Source organism: Staurois parvus, unplaced genomic scaffold (assembly GCF_062004578.1).
Source record: "Staurois parvus isolate SC_StPar_1 unplaced genomic scaffold, SC_StPar_1.0 ptg001573l, whole genome shotgun sequence".
NCBI classification, from domain to species: domain Eukaryota; kingdom Metazoa; phylum Chordata; class Amphibia; order Anura; family Ranidae; genus Staurois; species Staurois parvus.
Genome location: NW_028319369.1, coordinates 270,675 through 296,446, shown reverse-complemented (window position 1 = coordinate 296,446; position 25,772 = coordinate 270,675). Strand labels below are relative to the sequence as shown.

The 25,772-nt window shown below is 42.7% G+C and overlaps 1 protein-coding gene across 1 annotated transcript in view; it reads right to left on the bottom strand.

Annotated features, from left to right (window-relative positions):
* The window catches only part of LOC149435234 (kinesin-like protein KIF13B), a gene marked incomplete at its 3' end in the record, with an annotated part of 253,576 nt that overhangs the window by 12,145 nt on the left and 215,659 nt on the right, over positions 1-25,772 (bottom strand). The window contains exons 25-29 of the mRNA XM_089662874.1: positions 16,954-17,100; positions 13,442-13,471; positions 11,666-11,765; positions 7,509-7,635; positions 1,082-1,137 (exon numbers count right to left, since the gene is read on the bottom strand). Of these exons, the coding sequence (XP_089519000.1) occupies positions 1,082-1,137; positions 7,509-7,635; positions 11,666-11,765; positions 13,442-13,471; positions 16,954-17,100 (460 nt within the window). The remainder of the gene's footprint in view (positions 1-1,081; positions 1,138-7,508; positions 7,636-11,665; positions 11,766-13,441; positions 13,472-16,953; positions 17,101-25,772) is intronic.

Here is a 25,772-nt window from a genome sequence, read left to right as displayed (position 1 = left end):
GGGTTGGGTTGTATGCCAGAGTGCGAAGATGAGATCTGGAGACAATATAGTGTGGTTGTAAACCCTTACATATACCAAGTGAAGTGACTCGCCTCAGGTGATACACAGAGGTAAAACAAATCCTCCTACTAAAGTTGTACCTGTTTATCTGCGATATTCTCTTCACTACATCCATTCAGAGTGTTGAATGTAGAAAGTTTGTCTGATAGTTAAGAAAAAAGGGGCTGGAAAGCTGAAATTACACACTTCAGAATTCAGTAAGGAAAAGTCTGACAGCTGATTGGAGGGAAGAGACACATCCCCCTTCATAAAGCTCATGGAAACAGAGCTGAGACTGTCGTTCTGCTGGAGGTCCCTCCCCTGTCACCAGCTTTCTATTGGTGTCAGGAAAACTTGTCAGAAGTGACTGATAGAGGAACGAAGCAGCAGATAGAAATGACACTTAGTGCTCTGGATTGAAAAAAGTACACACTATAGAGGGACATGCTTTGTACATATTTCATGTCTGAGGTTAACAACGTCTTTAATGCCAAGGATTGACATGACTTTTGTCCCAATATGTTCAGACATTTCGGCAACTACACCTAATATGTTCATGAGATCCCAACTCAGAACACCCTTAGAAACAATAGGGAGGGTAAGCGGAAACAAATGTAGCTATCCTAGCTGGAACCAGGTACCAGTAGTAGAGCGCCCTGCAGTTTGTCTCAAGAGCTGGAATAACCAGAGGCCCAGATTTGGTCCCAGTCTTCCTACTCAAGTGCAATATTAACGTTTGTGATCCATATTTTTTTAGTATAAAGATGGGGGTCTGGGGAAAATTTGGTAACAATGGTGGAATATACCTGGGAAACGAAGCCAGGGGATTGGGGGAATGTCCCGCAAGCATTTCTGTTCATAGCAAGTGAGGGGGTGAGTGAGGTATGAAGCTCTGACTACTTGGGAGCAAGTGTTTGACTTGCAGATATCCCTTTTTGTATTTGTATAGAAATGTTTTTGATTGGACTAAAGATGCATTCTTGTATAGCTCAATTTTTTTTTATTGTGAATGGCATTAAAAAAATTTCAAAAAGTTACCTACCGTTAAGATCCAGAAATATAACAGGGATATGCGTCTCCATTCCAGAAACTGGCGTCCTGCAATGACAAACAAAATGATGCAAGTGATCCTACATTCCAACTACAATTAGAAAAAGAAGAATAGAACAACATATACTATAATGTTGCCATAATGCTCTGCTACAGGTCATGCTGGGATAGATGGATAAAGAGTAACAAATGGATTTATACAACTTTCCTGGAGAAAATTCTGCTCTGGACACCCTCCAGTGTTACTCACACAACAAAAAGCCTGCACCTTCAGTCAAATGATCTTTGCTGAAGTCAGCCAATCTGAAGATGTTAACCTCCCTAGCGGTCTGATTATGTCCATATTTCTGTGCTCAAAGCAGTACATCTTTTTGCATGGAAATCTGTATTTTTTTTTATTGTAGGCCTGTAATTTTTAGGAATAACTCACTGAATCTGTCCGAACAAGAGTCTAGTAAACATCCCGGGTATTTTTAAAATTTGAAACACGAAATCATAAATTATAATTTAATAAATAATCATAAAAAATAATAATATAATAATAATACATTTAATTCAATAATATAATCAAGCCCAAAACACTGAATTTTGAAATATAGCGCCTTGTACCATGTGACATCTTGCTTACCACTCTTCATGTGATCACTGATTGGCCAATCAGTGATCACACGATCAGGACCTCACACAGAGGTCCCATACAACGATCGGTGTTCCATTGTGTCCGAAGGACACAGCGGGCATGGGGTCATGGTGCTGCGTACACAAGCAGGGAGCGGGGAGGCCGATTATAAACGGCCACCCACCCATGCACTGCTTCCATCCAGCCGTTTATATACATGGGCCGGACGGGAAGTGGTTAAAGTGGCTGTAAAACGTACAGGTTTTTTTTTAACTTAATGCATTAAGGTAAAACCGTTCTGTGTACCAGAATCCCCCCTGGCCTCCCTTATATCTACCTGAGCCCATTCCCGATCCACCGCTGTGCGTGAAAGCAGATGCTCTCCTGGCTCTGTCTTTGGACAGACTGATGGCAGCAGGAGCCATTGGCTAATACTGCTGTCAGTCAAATCCTGTTGCGCAGGATCAGGGGTGTGGGGCCAAGCTAACCTGACCTGTTTTTGTCTATAGACGCAGGCAGCAGGGGTTGACAGCAAGTCAACATGAGTGCCCCCATAGGAAATGGCTTCCAATGGGGGCACTCGCCGAAGAGCATGAACCAGGGATGCCAGAAGCGGAGGATCAGGGCTGTTCTGTGCAAAACTATCGTCTGCACTCAAGAACAAGCAGGAAAATGTGTGTGTGAGTATATATATATATATTTATATATATATACACATACACACACACACACAGTATATATATATATATATATTTTTTTTTTTCATAATATTCTATTTTATTATATTATTATTTCTTTTTTTTTTGGTCATTTGTGTATTCAGCTGTTTGGTTAGAGATGTGATATAATTTCATTCACATATTTATGTACAAACAACAGTCTTTGAAAAACAAAACAAATTGCCATTGCCCACTCCCTACACTGCGAGGCCTGCCCGGCCAGCAGAGAACGATTGCTTCTTCAACATCTTTCCCCCTTGTAATTATTATATCCTACTAATTGATTCGGGATGTCAGCGACGGCTGGTTTATTACTACTAAATTGTGCGTAGCATTACTCACCTCCTCTGTCCTTTCATGTATAATTAATGCCGGGGTTTCGCTGTGGTTTTAATTTGCCGTTTCTTAATGCCTGGAAAATTGCATGGAGCTGCCGGCTGGCTGGAAGGAACCAGGCGTTTAATGCTGGTGGCAAATGTAAACGAGGGGCTGCTGTTTTATCGCTGCTTCCTTTTAACTGAGCGAGCTGGATAATTAACACGGGAGCACCCTAAGTGCACGGCTACTTAAATGTGATTTATCTCCAGGACAAGGTCAGAATTACTTTGATCAAGTGTGAAATATTTTAGGATTGAGATCGCAGCCTCCCCCCCGATAGCCTGCTGATGTCTTGATGCGGCCAAAGCCATGAACAAAATGCTGACTGATGCTTATATTATATACAGTTGCAAGAAAAAGTATGTGAACCCCTTGGGATTACGTGGAGTTTTGAATGAATTGGGCATAAAATGTGCTCTGAACGTCATCTAAGTCACAACAATAGAAGAACACAGTCTGCTGAACATAATACTACACAAACATTAGATGTTGCCATGGTTTAATTGCACATAACATGTAAACATTCACAGTGCAGGGAGGAAAAAGTATGTGAGGCCCTAGCTTACTGACTTCTCCCAGAGCTAACTGGAGCCAGGAGTGAGCCAACCTTGACTCCAATCAGTGTGATGATATTGGATGTGTTGCTGACAGCTGTCCTGCCCTTAAAAAACACACACCTGTTTTGGGTTTACTGGTTTCAAGAAGCACTGTCTGATGTGAATCATGCCTCGCAGAAAAGAGCTCTCAGAAGACCTACGATCAAGAATTGTTGACTTGCATGAAGCTGGAAAGGGTTACAAAAGTATCTCCAAAAGCCTTGATGTTCATGTGTCCACGGTAAGACAGACTGTCTACAAATGGAGAAAGTTTAGCACTGTTGCTACTCTCCCTAGGTGTGGTCGTCCTATAAAAATGACTGCAAGAGCACAGCGCAGAATGCTGCATGAGGTAAAGAAGAATCCCAGAGTGTCAGCTAAAGACCTACAGAAATCTCTGGCACATGCTAACATTTTTGTTGACACATCTACAATAAGGAAAACATTAAACAAGAATGGAGTACATGAGAGGACACCACGGAGGAAGCCATTGCTGTCCAAAAAGAATATTGCAGCACGTTTGAAGTTTGCAAAAGAGCACCTGGATGTTCCACAGCACTACTGGCAAAATATACTGTGGACAGATGAAACCAAGATTGAGTTGTTTGGGAAGAACACACAACACTATGTGTGGAGAAAACAGGGCACAGCACACCAACATCAAAACCTCATCCCCACTGTAAAACATGGCGGAGGGAGCATCATGGTTTGGGGCTGCTTTGCTGCCTCAGGGCCTGGACGGATTGCTGTCATTGATGGAAAAATGAATTCCAGAGTTTATCAAGACATTTTGCAGGAAAACGTACGACCATCTGTCCGCCAACTGAAGCTCCGCAGAGGATGGGTGATGCAACAGGACAATGTCCCAAAGCAATTCAACAAAACAATGGCTGCAACAGCACAGAATACGCCTTCTGGAGTGGCCCAATTAGAGTCCTGACCTCAACCCGATTGAAATGCTGTGGCATGACCTTTAGAGAGCGATTCACACCAGACATCCCAAGAATATTGCTACACTGAAACAGTTTTGTGAAGAGGAGTGGTCCAAAATTACTCCAGATCATTGTGCAGGTCTGATCTGCAACTACAGGAAACGTTTGGTTGAGGTTATTGCTGCCAAAGGAGGGTCAACCAGTTATTAAGTCCAAAGGTTCACATACTTTTTCCTCCCTGCACTGTGAATGTTTACATGTTATGTGCAATTAAACCATGGCAACATCTAATGTTTGTGTAGTATTCTGTTCAGCAGACTGTGTTCTTCTATTGTTGTGACTTAGATGACGTTCAGAGCACATTTTATGCCCAATTCATGCCAAACTCCACATAATCCCAAGGGGTTCACATACTTTTTCTTGCAACTGTATGTCTATGTCACCCTGCTATTAAATGGTACTGGGGCCACAGGTGGAGAATACATGGGGGAGGCAAGGTACCACTGACTCCTATACACTTTGGCACCCTGCTATTATATGGTACCAGGGCCACAAGTAGATCATAAAGAGGTATCACAAGCTCACAGGTGGAACATAAAGAGGGTTATAAGAAACCACTTATTCCAATGCACTTTGTCACCTCCCTATTAAAGTTTTTCCAGGGCCACAGGTGGAACATAAAGGAGGTGACAAGGAGCCACTGACACCTATACACCCTTACACCCTTCTATCAAATGGAATCAGGGCCATAGGTGGAACATAAAGGAGGTGAAAATGGAACCACTGACACCTATACACCCTTACACTCTTCTATCAAATGGAATCAGGGCCACAGGTGGAACATAAAGGAGGTGACAAGGAACCACTGACACCTATACACCCTTCTATCAAATGGAATCAGGGCCACAGGTGGAACATAAAGGAGGTGAAAATGGAACCACTGACACCTATACACCCTTCTATCAAATGAAATCAGGGCCACAGGTGGAACATAAAGGAGGTGACAAGGAACCACTGACACCTATACACCATTACACCCTTCTATCAAATGGAATCAGGGCCACAGGTGGAACATAAAGGAGGTGAAAATGGAACCACTGACACCTATACACCCTTCTATCAAATGGAATCAGGGCCACAGGTGGAACATAAAGGAGGTGAAAATGGAACCACTGACACCTATACACCCTTCTATCAAATGGAATCAGGGCCACAGGTGGAACATAAAGGAGGTGACAAGGAACCACTGACACCTATACACCATTACACCCTTCTATCAAATGGAATCAGGGCCACAGGTGGAACATAAAGAAGGTGAAAATGGAACCACTGACACCTATACACCCTTCTATCAAATGGAATCGGGGCCACAGGTGGAACATAAAGGAGGTGAAAATGGAACCACGGACACCTATACACCCTTACACTCTTCTATCAAATGGAATCGGGGCCACAGGTGGAACATAAAGGAGGTGAAAATGGAACCACTGACACCTATACACCCTTACACTCTTCTATCAAATGGAATCGGGGCCACAGGTGGAACATAAAGGAGGTGAAAATGGAACCACTGACACCTATACACCCTTACACTCTTCTATCAAATGGAATCAGGGCCACAGGTGGAACATAAAGGAGGTGACAAGGAACCACTGACACCTATACACCCTTCTATCAAATGGAATCAGGGCCACAGGTGGAACATAAAGGAGGTGAAAATGGAACCACTGACACCTATACACCCTTCTATCAAATGGAATCGGGGCCACAGGTGGAAAATGAAGGGTGTAATAAGGAACCACAGACTCCTATACACTGTCACCCTGAAGGTCTTTGGTTCTGGTAAGAGGCCAACATTTATGTGGGTGGCACATAAGACGGTGAAGATTTGAAGCACAAGTCACTTTATTCTGCCATTAGTTGCATGGACTGAGCAAGGATTGTTTATACCTTTGGGTGATTGGACTTAACATATAATTATTGTATTATCCATTCATTATTTTTTTATTTTCATTCATCTATTATTATTGTCATGATTCATGGCACTTTATTGGATTGTTTTTGTCACTTTTGATATGATATAAATTTATTACTATCAGCAATATTTATATAAGCACTTTATTTGATTCAGGGGTGTTCTATATATGACTTTTCAACAGTGCAACACATTTAAGGGATTTATTTAGCTTTTCTTGTGGTGGGAATACACAGTGAGTGCAGTTGTTGGATTTTTCACACACATCTTAATTTTTTTTTTATATTTTGTATGACTTTTACTTGATTTTAACTGTTGATTTTTCATACACAGAGCGCAGGGTAGTAATTTTACAGTCTTGCATAAAAGAAATGTAACCAGCCTGTCAGCGAAGTTGTGTAATGACAGAAGGATGGCACTTTAATCGGCACTTTTATTGGATTGTTTTTGTCACTTTTGATAAGCTATGATTTACTATCAGCAATATTGATATAAGCACTTTATTTGATTCAGGGGTGTTCTATATATATGATTTTTCAACAGTGCAACACAATTAAGAGATTTATTTAGTTTTTGTTGTGGTGGGAATACACATTGAGGGCAGTTGTTGGATTTTTCACACACACATCTTACTTTTTTTATATTTTGTATGACTTTTACTTGATTTTAACTGTTGATTTTTCATACACAGAGCACAGGGTAGTAATTTTACAGTTTTCCATAAAAGAAATGTAACCAGCCTGTCAGCGAACTTGTGTAATGACAATAGGATGGCACTTTAATTGGCACTTTATTTGGCACTTTTATTGGATTGTTTTTGTCACTTTTGATAAGGTATGATTTACTATCAGCAATATTGATATAAGCACTTTATTTGATTCAGGGGTGTTCTATATATGATTTTTCAGCAGTGCAACACATCTAAGAGATTTATTTAGTTTTTGTTGTGGTGGGAATACACATTGAGGGCAGTTGGATTTTTCACATACATCTTATTTTTTTTTAATTTTGTATAACTTTCACTTGATTTTAACTGTTGATTTTTCATACACAGAGCGCAGGGTAGTAATTTTACAGTTTTCCATAAAAGAAATGTAACCTGCCTGTCAACGAACTGGTTTAATGAAAGAAGGATGAAGCCTGCAAGGGGAAATGCAGTATAAGACGGCAGTATCAGAAACAGATCTCCCCTGTGCTCACCAGTTTGCTGGTGCTCCAGGAATACCACTTCCGGCTGAAGGGACAAGGACGGAGTTCCTCTCCTCGGTCAGAGTAAGTCTCATCTCCAAGAGCTGCGCTTCTCGATCTGCATCATCTTCTGTCTTATCTGCAGACAAGAGCATAAATCTTCCTATAGTTAAAGTGTTAATAAACCCTTCATTTACTACATGATCTACAGCAGCAAACTCCTGTATTTGCACAGTTTGATGTCTGTATTTTGTTTGCAGCCTGGTAATTTCCTGCAATGTGCATTAAAAATATAAAGAAAAATTCCAGGTATGGATATTAATACATAATTACATTATTCGAGCTTGGACCAATGTAACTGTATATACAGTGCTCAGAATAAATGAGTACACAACAACAGATTTGTCAGAAAACCTTTACTCTCCTTTCAGAATAAACATTTTCTATAGGACACTATACTATGAAATACTCCAACAAATGAAGGCCATTGATTACAAACAAGATTTGGTAATTTGCACACACAAAAAAGTGTTTTTCCTAACAAATTCATTCATGACCATGTTGCAAAAATGAATACATCCCATTGAAAGTCTGAGGAGCAAAGCTAACTTTTAGACAAAATCCTATTTAACAAGAATTCAACTCCAGGTGAGTCTAATTATTCATTAAACAGGTGTCCAGCAGACAGTTGATTATAAAAGGGCGTTACTTAAAGAAAACCCCTCCCATTTCATGCTGTCAGCAATGGCTCCACATGGAAGAGAAATGTCACAAGACCTGAGAAATAAAATTATTTCTTTACACAAGAAAGGTGAAGGCTACAAGATGATCAGCAAAGCTTTACTTATCGGTCAGAATACTGTAGCAAAAGTGATACAAAAATGTAACAAAGATGGAACAGCATTGCGCTCACAACCCTTCAATCAATACATATAAACAATTAAAAAATATGTATTGATAAACATGAATACTTGTACTTGTGAATCTATTTGAATCCACTCAAATAAACAATATGCATAAGACAGTGAAAAAGTGAACTAATAAATGAAATAAAGAATATATGAAAAAAATATAATTATATATAATAACGTCCCACAAAAAAGTGACTTTGTGCTGGGGAAATCTTCAATATCATAAAATCGGTGACTGCTTGTGCCTCCTCCCTCAAGTGAAGATATGCGCTCACCTCATAGATAGCCTGCAATTAGGCTATTATAGCTTGCGGTTCACCTCCTTTGGAACCTACTTGATTAAGAACTCCTGTTTGTGAAATATCCATGGAATGCGACATGTACTATGGAAAAAATCTCCTCTCATGGGGTGCCACTCTAATGTCTTCCTGTCTCCATCCGGTTCTCCATAAACAAGAAAAATCCTGACATGGTGCTTTATCGTTTTAAAAGTTTTAATTTGCTGACAGGTGGCACTCACATATATTCGTATAGTGGTAGTACAACTATTGTTCCAAACCGCCGCTGACTGTCGGAGCTGTGCGCTCGTGGTCCGGCAACCGGACTGACTCCCTCCGAGTGACGTATACAGTCCCACCCCTACGCGTTACGCCACTGGTCACGTGGCTTCATCAGGGGGATTTGATTGGCCAATCAAATCCCCCTGATGAAGCCACGTGACCAGTGGCGTAACGCGTAGGGGTGGGACTGTATACGTCACTCGGAGGGAGTCAGTCCGGTTGCCGGACCACGAGCGCACAGCTCCGACAGTCAGCGGCGGTTTGGAACAATAGTTGTACTACCACTATACGAATATATGTGAGTGCCACCTGTCAGCAAATTAAAACTTTTAAAACGATAAAGCACCATGTCAGGATTTTTCTTGTTTATGGAGAACCGGATGGAGACAGGAAGACATTAGAGTGGCACCCCATGAGAGGAGATTTTTTCCATAGTACATGTCGCATTCCATGGATATTTCACAAACAGGAGTTCTTAATCAAGTAGGTTCCAAAGGAGGTGAACCGCAAGCTATAATAGCCTAATTGCAGGCTATCTATGAGGTGAGCGCATATCTTCACTTGAGGGAGGAGGCACAAGCAGTCACCGATTTTATGATATTGAAGATTTCCCCAGCACAAAGTCACTTTTTTGTGGGACGTTATTATATATAATTATATTTTTTTCATATATTCTTTATTTCATTTATTAGTTCACTTTTTCACTGTCTTATGCATATTGTTTATTTGAGTGGATTCAAATAGATTCACAAGTACAAGTATTCATGTTTATCAATACACATTTTTTAATTGTTTATATGTATTGATTGAAGGGTTGTGAGCGCAATACTTTATTCATCTTTATTTTACGGTTTTTCACATTGGTAGTTATGTGCTAGAGGTTTGCGATCCAACAACAGGAATTTTTATTTTTATTTTTTGGCTCGCAAGATTTCTTTCAAACAAAGATGGAACAGCAACCATCTCACAGAGACATTCAGGCCATCCATGGAAGTTAACACCTTGACAGGAGCGTCTTCTGATAAGAAGGGTTGAAGAAAATCACCATGCAAGTTCACTTCAAGCTAAAGAAGTAGAAAGTCAAACTGGGATGATTGCTTCCCATGACACAATATGGCGTACACTGCAGAGGAATGACATGCATGGGTGTTGTCCATGAAGGAAGCCTCTCCTAAAACCCATGCACAAAAAAGCCAGCCTAGAATTGCCAGGGCCCATGCTGAAAAAGAAAAAGACTACTGGGACTCTGTACTCTGGAGTGATGAGACCAAGATAAATGTTTTTGGAACTGATGGTTTCAAAACTGTATGGCTTCGCAAAGGTGAGGAGTACAAAGAAAAATGCATGATGCCTACAGTGAAACATGGTGGTGGCAGTGTCCTTCTGTGGGGCTGCATGAGTGCTGCTGTTGTTTGGGAGCTTCATTTTATTGATGGTATCATGAATCTACAGATTGTACTGCTCTATATTGAAAGAGAAGATGCTACCATCACTCCATGCACTTGGTCGTCGTGCACTTTTCCAACACGATAATGATACAAAACACACATCTAAGGTGTCTGTTGCATTTCTGAAGAAGAACAGAGTGAAAGTGATTCAGTGGCCAAGTATATCTCCTGATCTGAACCCAATCGAACGCCTATAGAGAATTCTGAAGAGACAAGTTGAGCATCACTCTCCATCCATCATCCAGGCTCTAAAAGAGGTCGTTCTTGAAGAATGGATAAAGATCGATGTTGCAATCTGTTGCCAACTTGTTCATTCCATGCCTAGAAGACTTGGTGCTGTCCTTACAAATCATGGAGGTCATACAAAATACTAGATGGAGCAGTTTTTGTTGTGAGTGTATTCATTTTTACCTCAACTAATTTGAGTAAAACTGAAGATTTTGTAATCCAAGTTATATTAGTAACCTTACTTTCATGTAATGAGCTAAACAAATGTTCTATAAAACTCAGTTTTGTCAAAATTTTGGAAATTGTTCTTGTGTTCATTAAGATATTGATTAAAATCTTACTTTTGAAAAGGGGTGGACTCATTTATGCTGAGCACTGTACCATGCCTGTGGGATCCCTCTAGAAGCTGGAAATCACTGTATAGGCACCTATACTCCAGTGATCTCCATTAGCTTCCAGGTCTTGTGCCAAACTGCATTCTGAATACAGGAGGTTGACAGCTTGGCATGGGTGCTATTCAGAAAATGTTTAGCATTTTCTCAATGAATGAACAGCATTCTCTGATTCCAGGACAGAGAGGCGGGCCTTATTCTGTGCTGTTACATACATTTTCTGTGACAGAGGTACGATTGTGAGCTGGTAGGATGGGTTATCAATCACAATATCACTGTGATGGCCAATGACAGCGATCACATAGCTGGGAAGTACATGAAATTCCTTCCCTGGGTTCAGAAATTAAGATTTCTTTTACCTGCCATGTTAGGAGGTTAAATGGATAAAACACAGGAAAATGTATTGCAGTAATGTAGTGTGCGTGTTTTTTCACTGTTGATACACACCTATGCAAGTTCACACATCGCAAGTATATCATTCCACAACTCCAGAATGCCTCCGAATGGTATGGAAAAAGCCAATCAGGAATTTCCCCACCCACCAATGCAATGCCATTGCCTCACCACAGGTCAAGTGTTGCATAGCACTATAAAACAAGGCTGTGTTGTGACAACAGATCACATGCTCACCTGGCTTGCTGACGAGTTTCTGCAGTTGCTGGTCCAAATACTCCTGGCGCTTGGTGAGAGCGTTCAGCCATTTCCTCTTCAGTCTGTCCAGATCCCGGTCCTGAAATTAAACAAATCACAATGTCTCCTGCTTTACAGCTAAGCCTCAAGATGGGGAGTTCACGCAAGACCACACCAAAACTTAAGGCCCCATTCACATAACTGCCATGTGTCAAGGTGTGCTGTTATGCAGGACTACTTTGCATTCTACATAGTTACATAGTTTGTCTGGCTGAAAAAAGACAAAAGTCCATCTAAAGCAGCTCCTTCATTTTGAATGGTTAGTCAACACATGCAACACATCTAGATAATTTCTTTCCTAATACAGCATACCACAACATGCAGATATGTATTTTCCTGCCCTGTAGCACAGGTACATGAAGAGCTCCCATATATATGGTCCATAGTGCACTGTAGAAACCCTCTTTCCAAATTTCCACTTCCCCAACCCTAATCTACTCCTTATATCCTTTCTTGTTTCCTTCACCCTTTCCTTTTTTCCTACCCTTCCATACCCAATCCATTTTTAAAGGAGATGTAGGGCCAAAGCCCTACAAGCACTCCTGTGATCTAAAGCCTGTTGCTGGCCGAAATCACCAAGCCAATCCGAACTCTGGAGGGATCCCAACAGTAAAGTCGGCATCCACCCAGATGCCTGACTGGCAGCTGGCTCAGCCTCTCAGTGTGCTGCTGGGAGACTGAACCAGCCACTACAGCCCTTTCCACAGCCTGGCCTTCCAGTGAGCGATGGAGGGGCACAGCTGAGAGCTGGTGACTGATAGCCACCATTCTGTCTTCACTGAAGACTGCGAACTGAGTGATCAGCGGTCATGTGATTGCTTGGTTCTCAGTCTTCTCTTATTGGAGAACAGAGATATACTTACCTAATCCTCTGATCCTCCCCGAACAAGACCAGTCCATATGGCTCCTGCTCTCCCCTTTCCCCCACAGTCTAGTGGGCTGTTCTGGACATCATCACACACATAGATCTGCTCTAGATTTGAGGACGTCTGGAACAGTCCACTGCTGGATTGTGGGGGAGCGCCGTTTGCTAGTGGAGCTGAGAATTGGATGAACTTACAGTTTTTTCCTCTCCCCTGGACAAAATGAACAGTTGGCCCATGCAGTGGAGGCACAGCCCCACTATATGGGAAGACTTTTTATTTTGCCCAGAGTTGGGCTTTAATGTACATTGTGGTAATGTGTGGTATATTGCCCTTATATGAAACACACATATGTGAATAAGCCCTCAAAAAACTCATCTAAGCAACATCTGCAAAAAAAAAAAAGCCAACTGGAATTCAGATTTAATAATATAAGCTCATCAAAGGCAAGCTTTATTACAGGAAAAAGGAGCAATTTTTAAATCTAATAATTGAATTGTGTGAAGCTTCATCTTTGAAATAAGGCTGAAGAGATCTGCCTTTGTCAGAGGCCTTGCCAGGCTGTTTCCCCTGAATGAAGACACAGGGGAGACCGGCAAGAGCAGGGCAGGTGAGATGTGCTGACTGCTGGCTATAAAGTGTACCGGATTATAGCTGTCCTAAAATCTGTATATAAAGGGGAATGACATAAAATTGGGACAAGATTTCAAACGACACCAGATCAAACAAGACAAGGTTATTGCAAAGTTGCCAAGTTGAAAAAAAAAAAAAAAAAAAAAAAGGTCTGAATATTTTACATTGGTCTTTGATACCTTCTTTATATTAATAAATATACATTTTTTTTTTTTATTACCTGGTAGCTGTCAATATCCTCTCCGCTGTCCTGTAATACAGAATACACAGGACGTATAGGTTTAAGTATCTGGAAAAAAAAATTGTATGAAACTGTATGTTTATTTTATTTTTATTTTTGAAGTACGGAATGCTTGCACCCCTCTCAGGTTTTTATTTATTTATTTAAATTGCTGTCACCTCCTGTGCCAGAAATGCAACAGGCAGGTAGTGGGGAAATCTCACACAATCAACAACCGCCCAATTTTGAAACCCTCCAATACTAGTCATGTGACTGATGCCACAGCACAAGTCACATGATCTCTGCAGAATAGGCTCTGGGGAGAATGAGGTAGAGCCTACCCTACCCTGATGTGCCACTGCTGCACTCTGAATCCAACGCTATTATCTTCATATGTGACATCATCAGGAGGCTCTGGATTCCTGCAGCTGGCACCCTGATGACGCATAGGTGCCGCAGGACATCATCAGGGGCCAGTACCAGCAAGACAGCCGGCCCTCTGATGCTATACAACTGCACATTTGCATTGGAATACCCCATAGCCGTCAGGAATGACTTGAGTATCCCGGTAGGCTGTGCCTGGCCTATGCAAGAACATAGAAAGTGTGGGGAGAAATAAAAAGGGATTAAAAAATAATCAAATTGATATTCTGAGAGAGGAGGGATAGGGATGAGATTGCAGAAAGCTCAGGAGGGTGCAAGTCTACTTTAACCTCCCTGGCGGTATTCCCGAGTGTAGCTTGGGGTAAAGTTTCAGTACCAAAAGTGGTATCCCCGAGCTACACTTGGGCTTACCATGCGGCGTTGCTCAGGGATTCCCTGCAGCGCTTACCTTGTCCTTCGCTCCCGCAATGTCCCTCCTGCAGCGTCCCCGGCAGGGGCGGACTGACCATTTGGAAAATTAGGCACTGCCCGAGGGCCCAGGGTCAGTAGGGGGCCCCATGAGATGCCCCTGGTACCTTTTTCATAGGCTTTTTTGAGTTTGGGCAAGGACACAGGGGCCCCAAGATCCCCCTATTGCCCGGGGGCCCCATGAGTTGTCAGTCCGCCCCTGGTCCCCGGCCATCTCCTCCGGCCGATGCCGGCATCCGGCTTCTGTGTTCCGGTCCCTGTGACATCGGGACGTATGGGGGCCGGAACCGGTGGAAAATTTTAAAAACTGTCATTTTTTTGTAAACGAATATTACATAGCAAAACATTGCTGTTTCAAAGCATTTCACATACATGTTGTCCCTAGTGCTTTGTCCTGCGCCCTGCCTGCATTTTTACTTTTCTTTCTGCCTGGAAACTTAAAAACGTCCATGGCGTCCAATAAGCGTCCTTTTAGGTCAAAAGCGGTTTTAGACCAGCTAGAGAACAGCGATACTAAATCAGAACCACTTGCAGAACTGAGTGATGATTTGTGGGGAAATTCGTCATCAGACACTGAAAACGATTTTGCTACTTTGCTCAGTGATGTGCGAACTTGGCGCTATATTTCAAATTTCAGTGTTTTTGGTTTGATTATATTATTGAATTGAAATTATAATTTTTTTATGATTATTAAATTATAATTTATGATTTCGTGTTTCAAGTTTTATCATGTCCGGAATGTTTACTAGACTCTTGTTTGGACAGATACATATTTCCATGCAAAATAATGGTACCGCTTTCAGCACCAAAAATCTGAAATAATCATACCGCCAGGGAGGTTAAGCCCTGTTGAAGGGGGCACTATTTGGCCCACAAATGTTTTGGATTTCTTGTATTCTTGTATGGTCTTACACTGGAGTTTTAAATTGCAATAATTTTGTACTTGGTGTGGACCTTCAATCTTATTTATTTGCATTGCAAATTATGGGACTCATTTTGATGTGTATAAGCTGCCAGCCCAGAATCCAGACACCCTGCATAAACACCAAAGCAACACTGCAACCTGTTTGATTGCTTTCGGCGCCCCTCAAAGTAGAGGTGAAAGCATATCCCTGTATCCCAGAACATGGGGTGCAGGCTTGTCTTAGTACCAATCCAGGGAGCTAATGAATGTATAGAGGAAAGAATAACTGCTACTCCCAACCAGCCCAGGTGAATAAATCATAAATAATTGTTTATTCACCTGGGCTGGTCAGGAGCAGCAGCGATCCTTTCCTCTTTACCAAAGCAACTCTATTGGAAAAACACCAATATGCCAATTCCAAGGTCCCAATGCTACCTATCCATTCCCCCAACTAATTAGTGGCTCACCTGCCAATCAGCCTGCAAGAAACCAAATTGACTCTGTCTAACAGTTCGCGTTAAAACAAGGGGTTAAGTTTGCACACCTTTGCAAATATGTGCGTAAGCTGCAGCGGCCACGACAAGGCACCCCAGTATTCTGCAGTCTTAAGGCTATAATTTTGAGAGTCTCCCGCATTGGAACATATATATAGTAATGGATAGAATAAGGGCAGGTATGCCTGGAGGGAGCCCACCACTCCTTAAAGGCATATTTTGTTTATTTTTTTACATGTGTTGCCCTTCCATGTGCTCCATTCTGCAAAGGCTAGTTATAGGTTAGGGTGGTTGCCATTTGCTTGTATAGTTGGTGAATTGATGCAGGGATGCACTGGATACCTTCAGTTATCACACTGCCTTTGCTTGGTGGCCCGTGCGTCCCTATACATTTAAGGACGAGTGGGCTACCTCCAGACATACCTGCCCTTAGGGCTGGTTCACACTGTAGAAAAGCAGTCCAGATGCGTTCCGGATGTGTTTCCGCATGTGTTTTTTTGGCGCATTCCGGGTGCGATTTTTATGCATTCCAGTTCATTTTCTCCCCTCTATTTTTCTTCAATTTAAATAAGAACATGTGCATTCCAGTTTGTTTTTGATGCGTTTTACCGCGTTCCAGTACAGTTCCGTACAGAAAAAATGCAGCCTGTTCTACTTTTTTTTCTGCAACCGGAACGCACTGCAACTGCAAGCACTGATGTGAACTATGACATTGACAACCTTATCACCTACTTTCTGTGCATTTTGGATGCAGAAAAAAAAGCAACTGAAACACATGTAGTGTGAACTGGCCTTAATCTATCCATTACTATATACTGTATGTGCTCCAACTTGGGAGACTCTCAAAATTATAGAGTTTGGACTGCGGTACAATGGGGTGCCATGATGTGGCCACCGTAGCTTACGCAAATATATTCAAATGTGTGAAAACTAAACCCCTTGTGTTAACCTGAACTGTTAAACAGGGCCAATTTGGTTTCTTGCAGGCTGGCCGGTAGGTGAGCTGGGAATTTTTTGTTTTTTGACATGTGTTGCCCTTCCAAGTGCTGCAAGGGCAAGTTGCACCGACCTTCCCCTTTGGCAGCCAACACATGACCAATGCAATCGCAGCAGTCTTGATGGTGAGGGGATTCCTAAGAGGTGTTGCTACAAGGATGAAACAAGACAGAAACGGAGCTTTCAAAAACAGAAATTAAACTTTTGGTGCTCCATATGAAAATCTTGTGAAATGGTCTGATACACGGTTCAGGCACTGCACTCACCTGGTGTACATCTTGAGACTTTCCTGATTTTGCATGGACAATTTTCACACAGCCCACGGAAACCAACAAAACTGATTCTTCTATTAGAGGTAATGTTCCAGAGTCTTGCACAGAGCGCACCTCCACCTGAAGACGTCGTGACTGACCCTATGCAAAGAAAATGATTATTTTGCATTTCAAATGACCACCAAGAATAAAGTCAGTGCAACATTTGGTCTAGAACCTAAGCATACATATGTCAGCCAGAGAATGCTAGCATGGGAGGGCTTTTGTTTGCATCCCTCATATCTCTATACCTATGAAAGTCAATGCAAAAGTGTCTTGAAACAGATTGACAGGGCAGAAGGAGGTCATGTGACCTGTCAAACTTCGTGTAAAGAAGTTCACCTTTGTATAAAAATAAATAAATGCATATATTTTTGCAGGTGAAAAAAAATATGCATTTCTTATTATTTTTACTAGGAGCTGATAAAGCATTGCACCCACGATCAGCAGATCACGACTGCAATCTCATGCTCCTGCAGACTGTCAGTGTATCGGATTGCTTGTACCTCGTATGGGCAGACAGTAACACACTGACAGGAAGTATCAATGAACTACCTATAGTGCTCAACAGAGCTCCGGTACTTCATTAAGAATTACAAGCCGACTTCCACAATAGCTGATGGGATTTGCAGCTACCCCATTCATTAAACTCTGTCAATGAATGACATGGCCGGGTGGGTTGCATTTTTTGTAAATTGTGGCAGCGGGTGCGGGGAGAGGATCGTATGGATGTAAAGGTCTCATGCACCATAGTCACCCATTAAACTCTGCTTAATTTCCCCAAAGGGGAAGAATTGTTGGCGCCAGGCTCGAACGAATGTTTGCCAGGAAAACAAAGCCCACCAATTTCCTCTGGTTCATGATAAGAATTGAGATAGGTTTATGCCAGGGGTGGGTGACTGTGGCCCTCCAGCTGTTGGTGAACTACAAGTCCCATCATGCCTCTGCCTTTGGGAGGCATGCTTGTAACTATCAGTTTTGCAATGCCTCATGGGATGTGTAGTTCTACAACAGCTGGAGGGCCACAGTTGCCCACCCATGGTTTATGCAATACAGCTTACCATGGGTTACGAGCCAGGGAGATAATGAGGACCGATCTAATCAAAGCACATGAGACCAAAAATGGATCGCATTGGGACAAGTCCTCCCTTTCATTTCTGTTTTAAACTGAATGGTTTGTTTTACAAGGTGGGGGTTCACATATACTTTAAGGGGTCCATGAATGCCGATCACACCAATGCAACTCTGGGATTACATCTCAACCATGACAGTCTACCCCAGAATGGCACTTTTGTGAACACTCGAACCACATTTTGGATCTTTAGTGTTTACTGCACAGCTACTGTGCCTTAAATGCCTTTTTGTTCAACTACCGGCACAAAACTGAACGTGCTAAGCATGGGTGGCTGGAGGAGTGACTTGGGTGAAGGACATGCATTGCAGCTTATGACACCAGGAAGCAGGTCCAGCCAGCTGAAGAGCGACTCTGCCTATAGCACAAACTGTTCCCCGACAAAGGATAACATTGAAGCTTTGTGCACACTCCATCCATACAGAAATCAGATGCCCCAACATTAAAATGGCTATAAACCTCAGACAAGAATTACAAACAAAGCATATCCCCCTATAGTGTGTGCTTCTCTCAAACCAGAGTACTAAGTGTCATTTCTATCTGCTGCTTCCTTCCTCTGCTATCTGCATGAGTCATTTCTGACAGGTTTTCCTGACACCAGAAGATAAAAAGGTGACAGGGGAAAGGAGCCAGCAACGCCGTGACGTCACGCCGCTGAAGCATCGTGGAGCTCCTCTATTTCACTCGTTAAAGAATCTTTGTTTACCACAATAAAGTATATACCTACTACACTATGACTGCTTTGACTCCCTTGGGGAGTATTAATCCACAGCCATCCACTTGACCACTGGAGAGGGAGCCTTCACAACCTCTATAGAGCAGTCCCTAGGCTATCACCTGAGGGGAACTCTGGACCACCCTGATGTCCTATTAATAGCATCCAGGACCATTGAAGGGAATATACAGGATTCCAGACACCACCCAGACCGGCAGATGACATCAGGAGAAATATATATATATATAAACGCTCATTAAATTGTGCGTTCTGGTGAGTGTGCATTCTTTCCGCACTTTATCTCACAGCACCTTACCACCAGGAGGATACAGTTACATGAAAGCACCTGAAGTCACTTCAAGTCACCATATGAACTGTTCACTTAATGATTTATATTCATAATGTGTTTTCTTCTAGCGCTGCACTTTTGATTTACATTGTTTTTTAGAGGTTTTTATGGTTACCTGGTGTACAGCTGCTATACTCTCTTTGTGTGTGCGCTCGCATATATTTTCCATATTGTTTGTCATTTCTATCTGCTGCTTCCTTCCTCTGCTAGCTGCGTGAGTCATTTCTGACAGGTTTTCCTGACACCAGAAGATAAAAAGGTGACAGGGGAAAGAGCTCCAGCACGCAGCCTGTGATTGACAGTCTCAGTACTGGTCCTGTTTTCTGAGTAAAGGGAGGTGTATTCATTCCTTCCAATCAACTCTCACTGAGCTCTGCAGAATTTAACTCCCCACCTCCTGCTTTTTGAAAGCTTAGACAAGGTATGTAAATTCTTCACTTCGAATGGCTGTAGAGGAGAAGGTTCTACAGATAAACAGGTACAACTTATGTAGGAGGATTTGTTTAATCTCTGTGTATTATTAGGGGCCAGTCAGTTCACAGGGTATATGCGTTTACAACCGCTTTAAACCCTGAGTGTAATATTTACATAATAACCCAACATCCCTGTTTGTAGGTAGCTGCCTGCAAATACCATAGGAAAGGTCACACATAACAGACAGTTTAATAATATAGTCCAATACTAAAAGAAGTGAGGGGAGGATCTGCACGGCTTTGGGAAAACTTGTTTTATTATAGGTAATTAAAAGGATTTATTAAAGAAAAAAAAATCTGTCTGGTAGTGACTAAATACTATCTGCTCACATTGAATGCACGCTGTGATGGAGCGATCGTTTTAGGCGGATTACAGTGTATTCTATGGTAGTTAAAGCTTTCAGTTTACTGTGTGCCAGAAACACAGAGGACTCTGCAAGTGCACAGAAACTGCTAAGAAGATCTTGAAATGTACTTGCAGGAACCACAGGGTGTCCACACTTAGGTGATATTCTTAGTTTGAACAGACTTGTGTGTCTGGCAGCTTTATTTTAAGGCTGAACTCCAGGAAAGCAACTTGAAACACAGCAGAGATAAATAGAAATGAAAAGTTTTTCCTGACAAAGGGCCTTTTATGATAAAACACCCCTGACAATGCCATTCAGCATAGCTGGACCAAGAACACCCCCTCCCAACCTACTGACTGAACAATGAAGGAGCAGCAGCACACACAAAAGTCAAGCCTTTCTCTCTACACCTCCTCTCTGGGCCAACTGATCACCTCCCATGGCTTCCAATACCACCTCTAGGCTGAAGACACCCAGATCTATCTCTCCACTCCCCAGCTCACCCCCTCGATCTCTTCACGTATCACAAATCTACCAGTATGGATGGCACACCACTCCCTTAAACTCAATTTTTCCAAAACCGAGTTTGTAATATTTCCTTCCCCCCGATCCCTCAATGATGGCTTTACCATTAAGATCAACAGCACAACCATTGGTCCTTCCCCTCTAGCCAGGGTGCTCGGTGTAATCCTAGACTTTGACCTCGGAGCCCACATCCAATCACTGGCTAAATCCTACCGCTTCAAGCTCCGCAACATTTCCAAAATGCGCCCCTTCCTGACCAATGACACCTTAAAACAACTTATCCAAGTCTTGGTTTTATCCCGCCTTGATTACTGAAACTCCCTCCTCACTGGTCTACCATTACATAGGTTATCCCCCCCTTCAGTCTATTATGAATGCTGCTAGACTCATACACCTTACTAACCAATCAGGGACTGCTGCTCCTCTCTACCAATCCCTTCACTGGTTTCCACTAACCCAACGTATAAAAATCAAAATACTAACCACAACATACAAAGCCATTCACAACACTGCCCCTAGCTACATCACCAACCTCATCTGCAGTAATCGTCCAGATTGCCCACTCTGCTCTTCTCAAGACATCTTGCTCTCTATCTCCCTCGTCACCTCCTCCCATGCTCGCCTCCAGGACTTCTCCAGAGCCTCTCCCATACTCTGGAGCTCCCTACCCCAGTGTGTCCAGTTATCCCCCTCTCTGTCTGCCTTTAGGTGATCTTTGAAAACTCACTTATTAAGGGAAGCCTACCCCATCTCCACCTAAGAACTGTACTTGAGCCACCTCCATCAGATCATCCCCCTCAGCTATCACCTTTTGTACAACCTCCCCCTTCCCTTACATTGTAAGCTCCATGAGCCGGGCCCTCATATTCCTTCTGTGCTGAAATGTATTGTAATTGTACTGTCTCCCTTATATTGTAAAGGACTGCGCAAAACTGTTGGCGCTATATAAATCCTGTATTATAATAATGATGATCATCTCTCCATCTGGCAGCACGATTGGCCTCTAACACCACCCTTCCTCTTTCCATCTGAGTGCTGTAAAATGCATTGAATATGCTAGTAACTACAGCCATACTGATCCAAAAGCTCCCACACTATAGGTCATTGCCCTGGAACAAGCAGGCAATTCATTAGTTCTGCCTTCATGATGTATTGTAGATACTTGTTTTGGGTCAGAGGGTCTGATTAAAACCAAAGTAGGCCAGTCAACTAGCATTTTCAGAAGGAGGTAATCAAGGCAGCCCATACATTTTTCTCAGTATGTTTCCTTTACCCTTTGCAAAGAGGTCATTTTTATTTTAGTGGGGTTAAAGATTTATACAGGGGGTTCCCCATAACACCATCCTAAGTAGGCAACAACTGCATATGTAAAGGAGCCCACCCCTCACTGCTGGCCAGTCAAAGCCTGGAGGATCTGATGACCAATAAGCTTAGGAAACTGGATGCAACAGTTGCTTTTCGGATAGGAGATGAGAATCACCGGTAATGCTCTTCATCTTCTACTGCCTTGATGCTCAGCCAGATCGTGTGCCCCGGCTGCCTAATACTGTTGGTCTAAAGGTCCACACATCCCTCCCAGGTTCATGTCTCAGCATTTCTGGTACATGTATATGAACGTATACAAAAGAAAGTACAATGGACTAATACCAGTTATTATTTTAATAAATTAAAGCATGCCTGGTACAAATGGCCCAATAGCTTGAACTTGATTTGAAGTTTATGTTACGGAACTCATTCTCAGAATCTCTGCCAGGACTTCCAATGGTACTCACAGAATCCCTGACAGGAATTCCAGAATTCTTACACGAAGAATCTCTACTGGGACATCCAATAATACTCACAGAATCCCTACCGGGATTTCCAATGATACAGAATCTCTACCGGGACTTTCAGTGATACTCACAGAATCCCTACCGGGTCTTCCAATGATACTCACAGAATCCCCACTGGGACTTCCAATGATACTCACAGAATCCCCACCGGGACTTCCAATGATACTCACAGAATCCCCACCAGGACTTCCAGGGTTCCCTGGAAGAACATTGGCATGTCCCCTGAACAGGACTTCCAACAATACTCACAGAATCCCTGACAGGACTTCCAACGATACTCACAGAATCCCTACCAGGACATCCAATGGTACTCACAGAATCCCTACCAGGACTTCCAATGGTACTCACAGAATCCCTACCAGGACTTCCAATGATACTCACAGAATCCCTACCAGGACTTCCAATGATACTCACAGAATCCCTACCAGGACTTCCAATGGTATTCCCAGAATCTCTAACAAGACTTCCAATGATACTCACAGAATCCCTACCAGGATTTCCAATGATACTCTCAGAATCCCTGCCAGGACTTCCAATGGTACTCACAGAATCCCTACAAGGACTTCCAATGATACTCCGGTAATCCCTAACAGGACTTTCAATGGTACTCACATAATCCCTACCAGGACTTCCAGGATTCCCTGAAAGGACACTGGGGAGTCCCTTGAACAAAGGGGTATTTAAACTCCAGGCTTTGAAGTGGCTGGTCCTATCACCAGCTAACCTCTGCATAAGAGCTATTATACTTTCTGTTTGCCCTGCTTGTTATTGACCTGACTACTCTCTTGTCTACCACCTTCCCACAACCTCTGCCTGGACCAGACTACTCTTCTCGTGTTTCATGTACAGTCTCCACACTGTAGACATTCTGTTCCAGTTATCTCCCTTGATGGAGCAATCCTGAGGGTCATAACCTGGTGATGGCTTGCAGTGAAAACAGAGGTCATCGGGTGAAGCTCATCTGTTGTTAAGACTCTGTCTCCCTTGATGCCTCGTCACCTGCCAGGAGGTGCCATAACAGTTTACTCAGTAAAATACAACCAACACATTGCCAGAAAGGGCCATTCCCTTATTCAGGGATTAACAGCATGATCTGTGGTTAAATCCAGCCATGTGGACATGCTTTTCCTAATGAATTTTGCCTAAATTTAATCACAATTCTTAAGGTTAAGCCCTGAAGAAAAAAGATGCCCCTTCCCCGAAGCATGTTGGCTGTATTTTATTTATTGAGGTTCTTCAACTCAATTTCAAGATCTTTAACCATTTGTCTCAGCAGCTCCTAATATTATTCGTAAAAACGAATGATCTGTTGAGTGGTCAACTCATCACTTTCAGAGGACTACAGCTGGGTCATCTTTTACCTTGACATTCTTATAGATTAACCTCCTAAAAAGTAACTCTTTGGATTTACACAAATCAAACCATAACTTGTAGTTCTGGGTGCTTCCAGGCACCTACTGACCATAATGACATCCATCCCATCATGCCTTTTGTGCCCTCAGGGGCATTTTTCCAATGACCATCATTAATTGATTTTAGCAGGAGTTCCTCAAGACCTGAATTTTTTTTAAGGATTCCTCTTTTTTAACAGTTTTGAACTGTGAAGGGAATACAGTGGCATCCTACCTCCACCCCCAGGCTCCTGATGTGAAAGAGCACCAGGAGACTGAGTTCATCCCCTGATTACTCTGCTCTCATCTTATCAGCATTATCCAGGTCAGCAAATCTGCATATAGCATACCCAACTGGCCTTTTCATCTCCCGGTATGAGCTCTGCAGTATAAGAAATACATTTATTCCACCCCCAGACTCATGACTGTGCAGTGGAAGAGCAGCAGAAGACTGAGTTCATCCCCTGATTACTCTGCTTTCATGTTATCAGCATGATCCAGGTCAACAAATCTGCATGTAGCATACCCAACTGGCCTTTTCATCTCCCGTTATGAGCTCTGCAGTATAAGAAATACATTTATTCCACCCCCAGACTCTTGACTGTGCAGTGGAAGAGCAGCAGAAGACTGAGTTCATCCCCTGATTACTCTGCTCTCATCTTATCAGCATGATCCAGGTCAGCAAATCTGCATGTAGCATACCCAACTGGCCTTTTTATCTCCCAATCTGTCAGGAATGGACTTGCCAATAGTAGTGGGACTCACCTGCCTTGTGGGCTGCAGTACCAGGGCTGGCCAGCGGGTGCTCTCAACAACCAGAGGTTCACTTCGGCAATTAGCCATCACCTGGGGATGATTGCAGGTGTATTTAAGGGATAGCCAGACCTGCAGTCTGTGCCTTGGTGTGTGTTTTTCCATGGGCCCCTGTACCTTGTAACCTGCATTCCTGTTTCTGCCTGACTTGTTGCCGACCCTGCCTGATCCTGACCTCTGCTGACTTCTCCTGTTTTATCCCTGGCTTGTGACCCTGACCATTCTCTCCGCCTGCTCCTCCTGTACCTACCTGCCCAATAGTTATCGACCTGGCCTGCCTGATTACGTTGTGCTCTATATGTGTATGTACCTGTGTATCTATATCAGTTTAGGTTTGGGTTTGTTTCACCTTGTTGTATGTATTTGTGTTAGCTTGGGGTTTGGTGCACTGCGTTTATATTTGTATTGTTAGTCTTAATAAATTGTCTTATTTATACCATATCTGAAGCCTGCGTTTCCCTGTGTCAGTCCACACACTTCTGGTCATACCCGGAGCCCTGACACAATCTGAGTTCTGCAGCATAAAAAATAAATTTAAATGGTTTATTAATGACCACCAAACTGCAATAATCTGGAGTTCAGCTTTAAAGCAAATTGTCCGATTGCTTTCTAGGCCACTGAAGTGATTTGGCTCCCATACCTTGCTCTGAATCATGGTGTGGATGAATGTAAGAGGCAGCCGCCTGTGTACAGGAATGTGTGGAACGCCTTCCCGCAGCGAGCAGGCTAATTTGAATTACCGGGTAATTAGCTATAAACTTTAGGGAAAAATTAGCAGAATAGCAGAGACAGTAATTGCAGCAACAAGGTGAGGGAAAGTGGTTATTACGCAGCTCGGGAGCAATTAGATGCAGCTCAGACATTTCCTGGCAAGCCCTGGGAGACCGGTCTGCTGGAGGTTTTTAATCCTCTGCCTCGGCAATAAACAAGGTAAATGCTTGCTTAATTTACTTCAATTAATGCCGGCACAAAGCAATTCATTACCCCGCTACTCCACACAAGGTGGAGGCCGTAGGGTATCGTTTCCTCTGCTCATTGCAGGAGGGGCGTGCAAGTATTATAGAACCGCCGCCATATAAAAAAAAACACAATCCACCAACACTGGCACAATCCGACTCGCAGGCGAGACTGTGACAAGACTGCAAAACAACAGAATGTCAGCAACTTTATCTGAATTTAACAGGAAAGTACAATGCG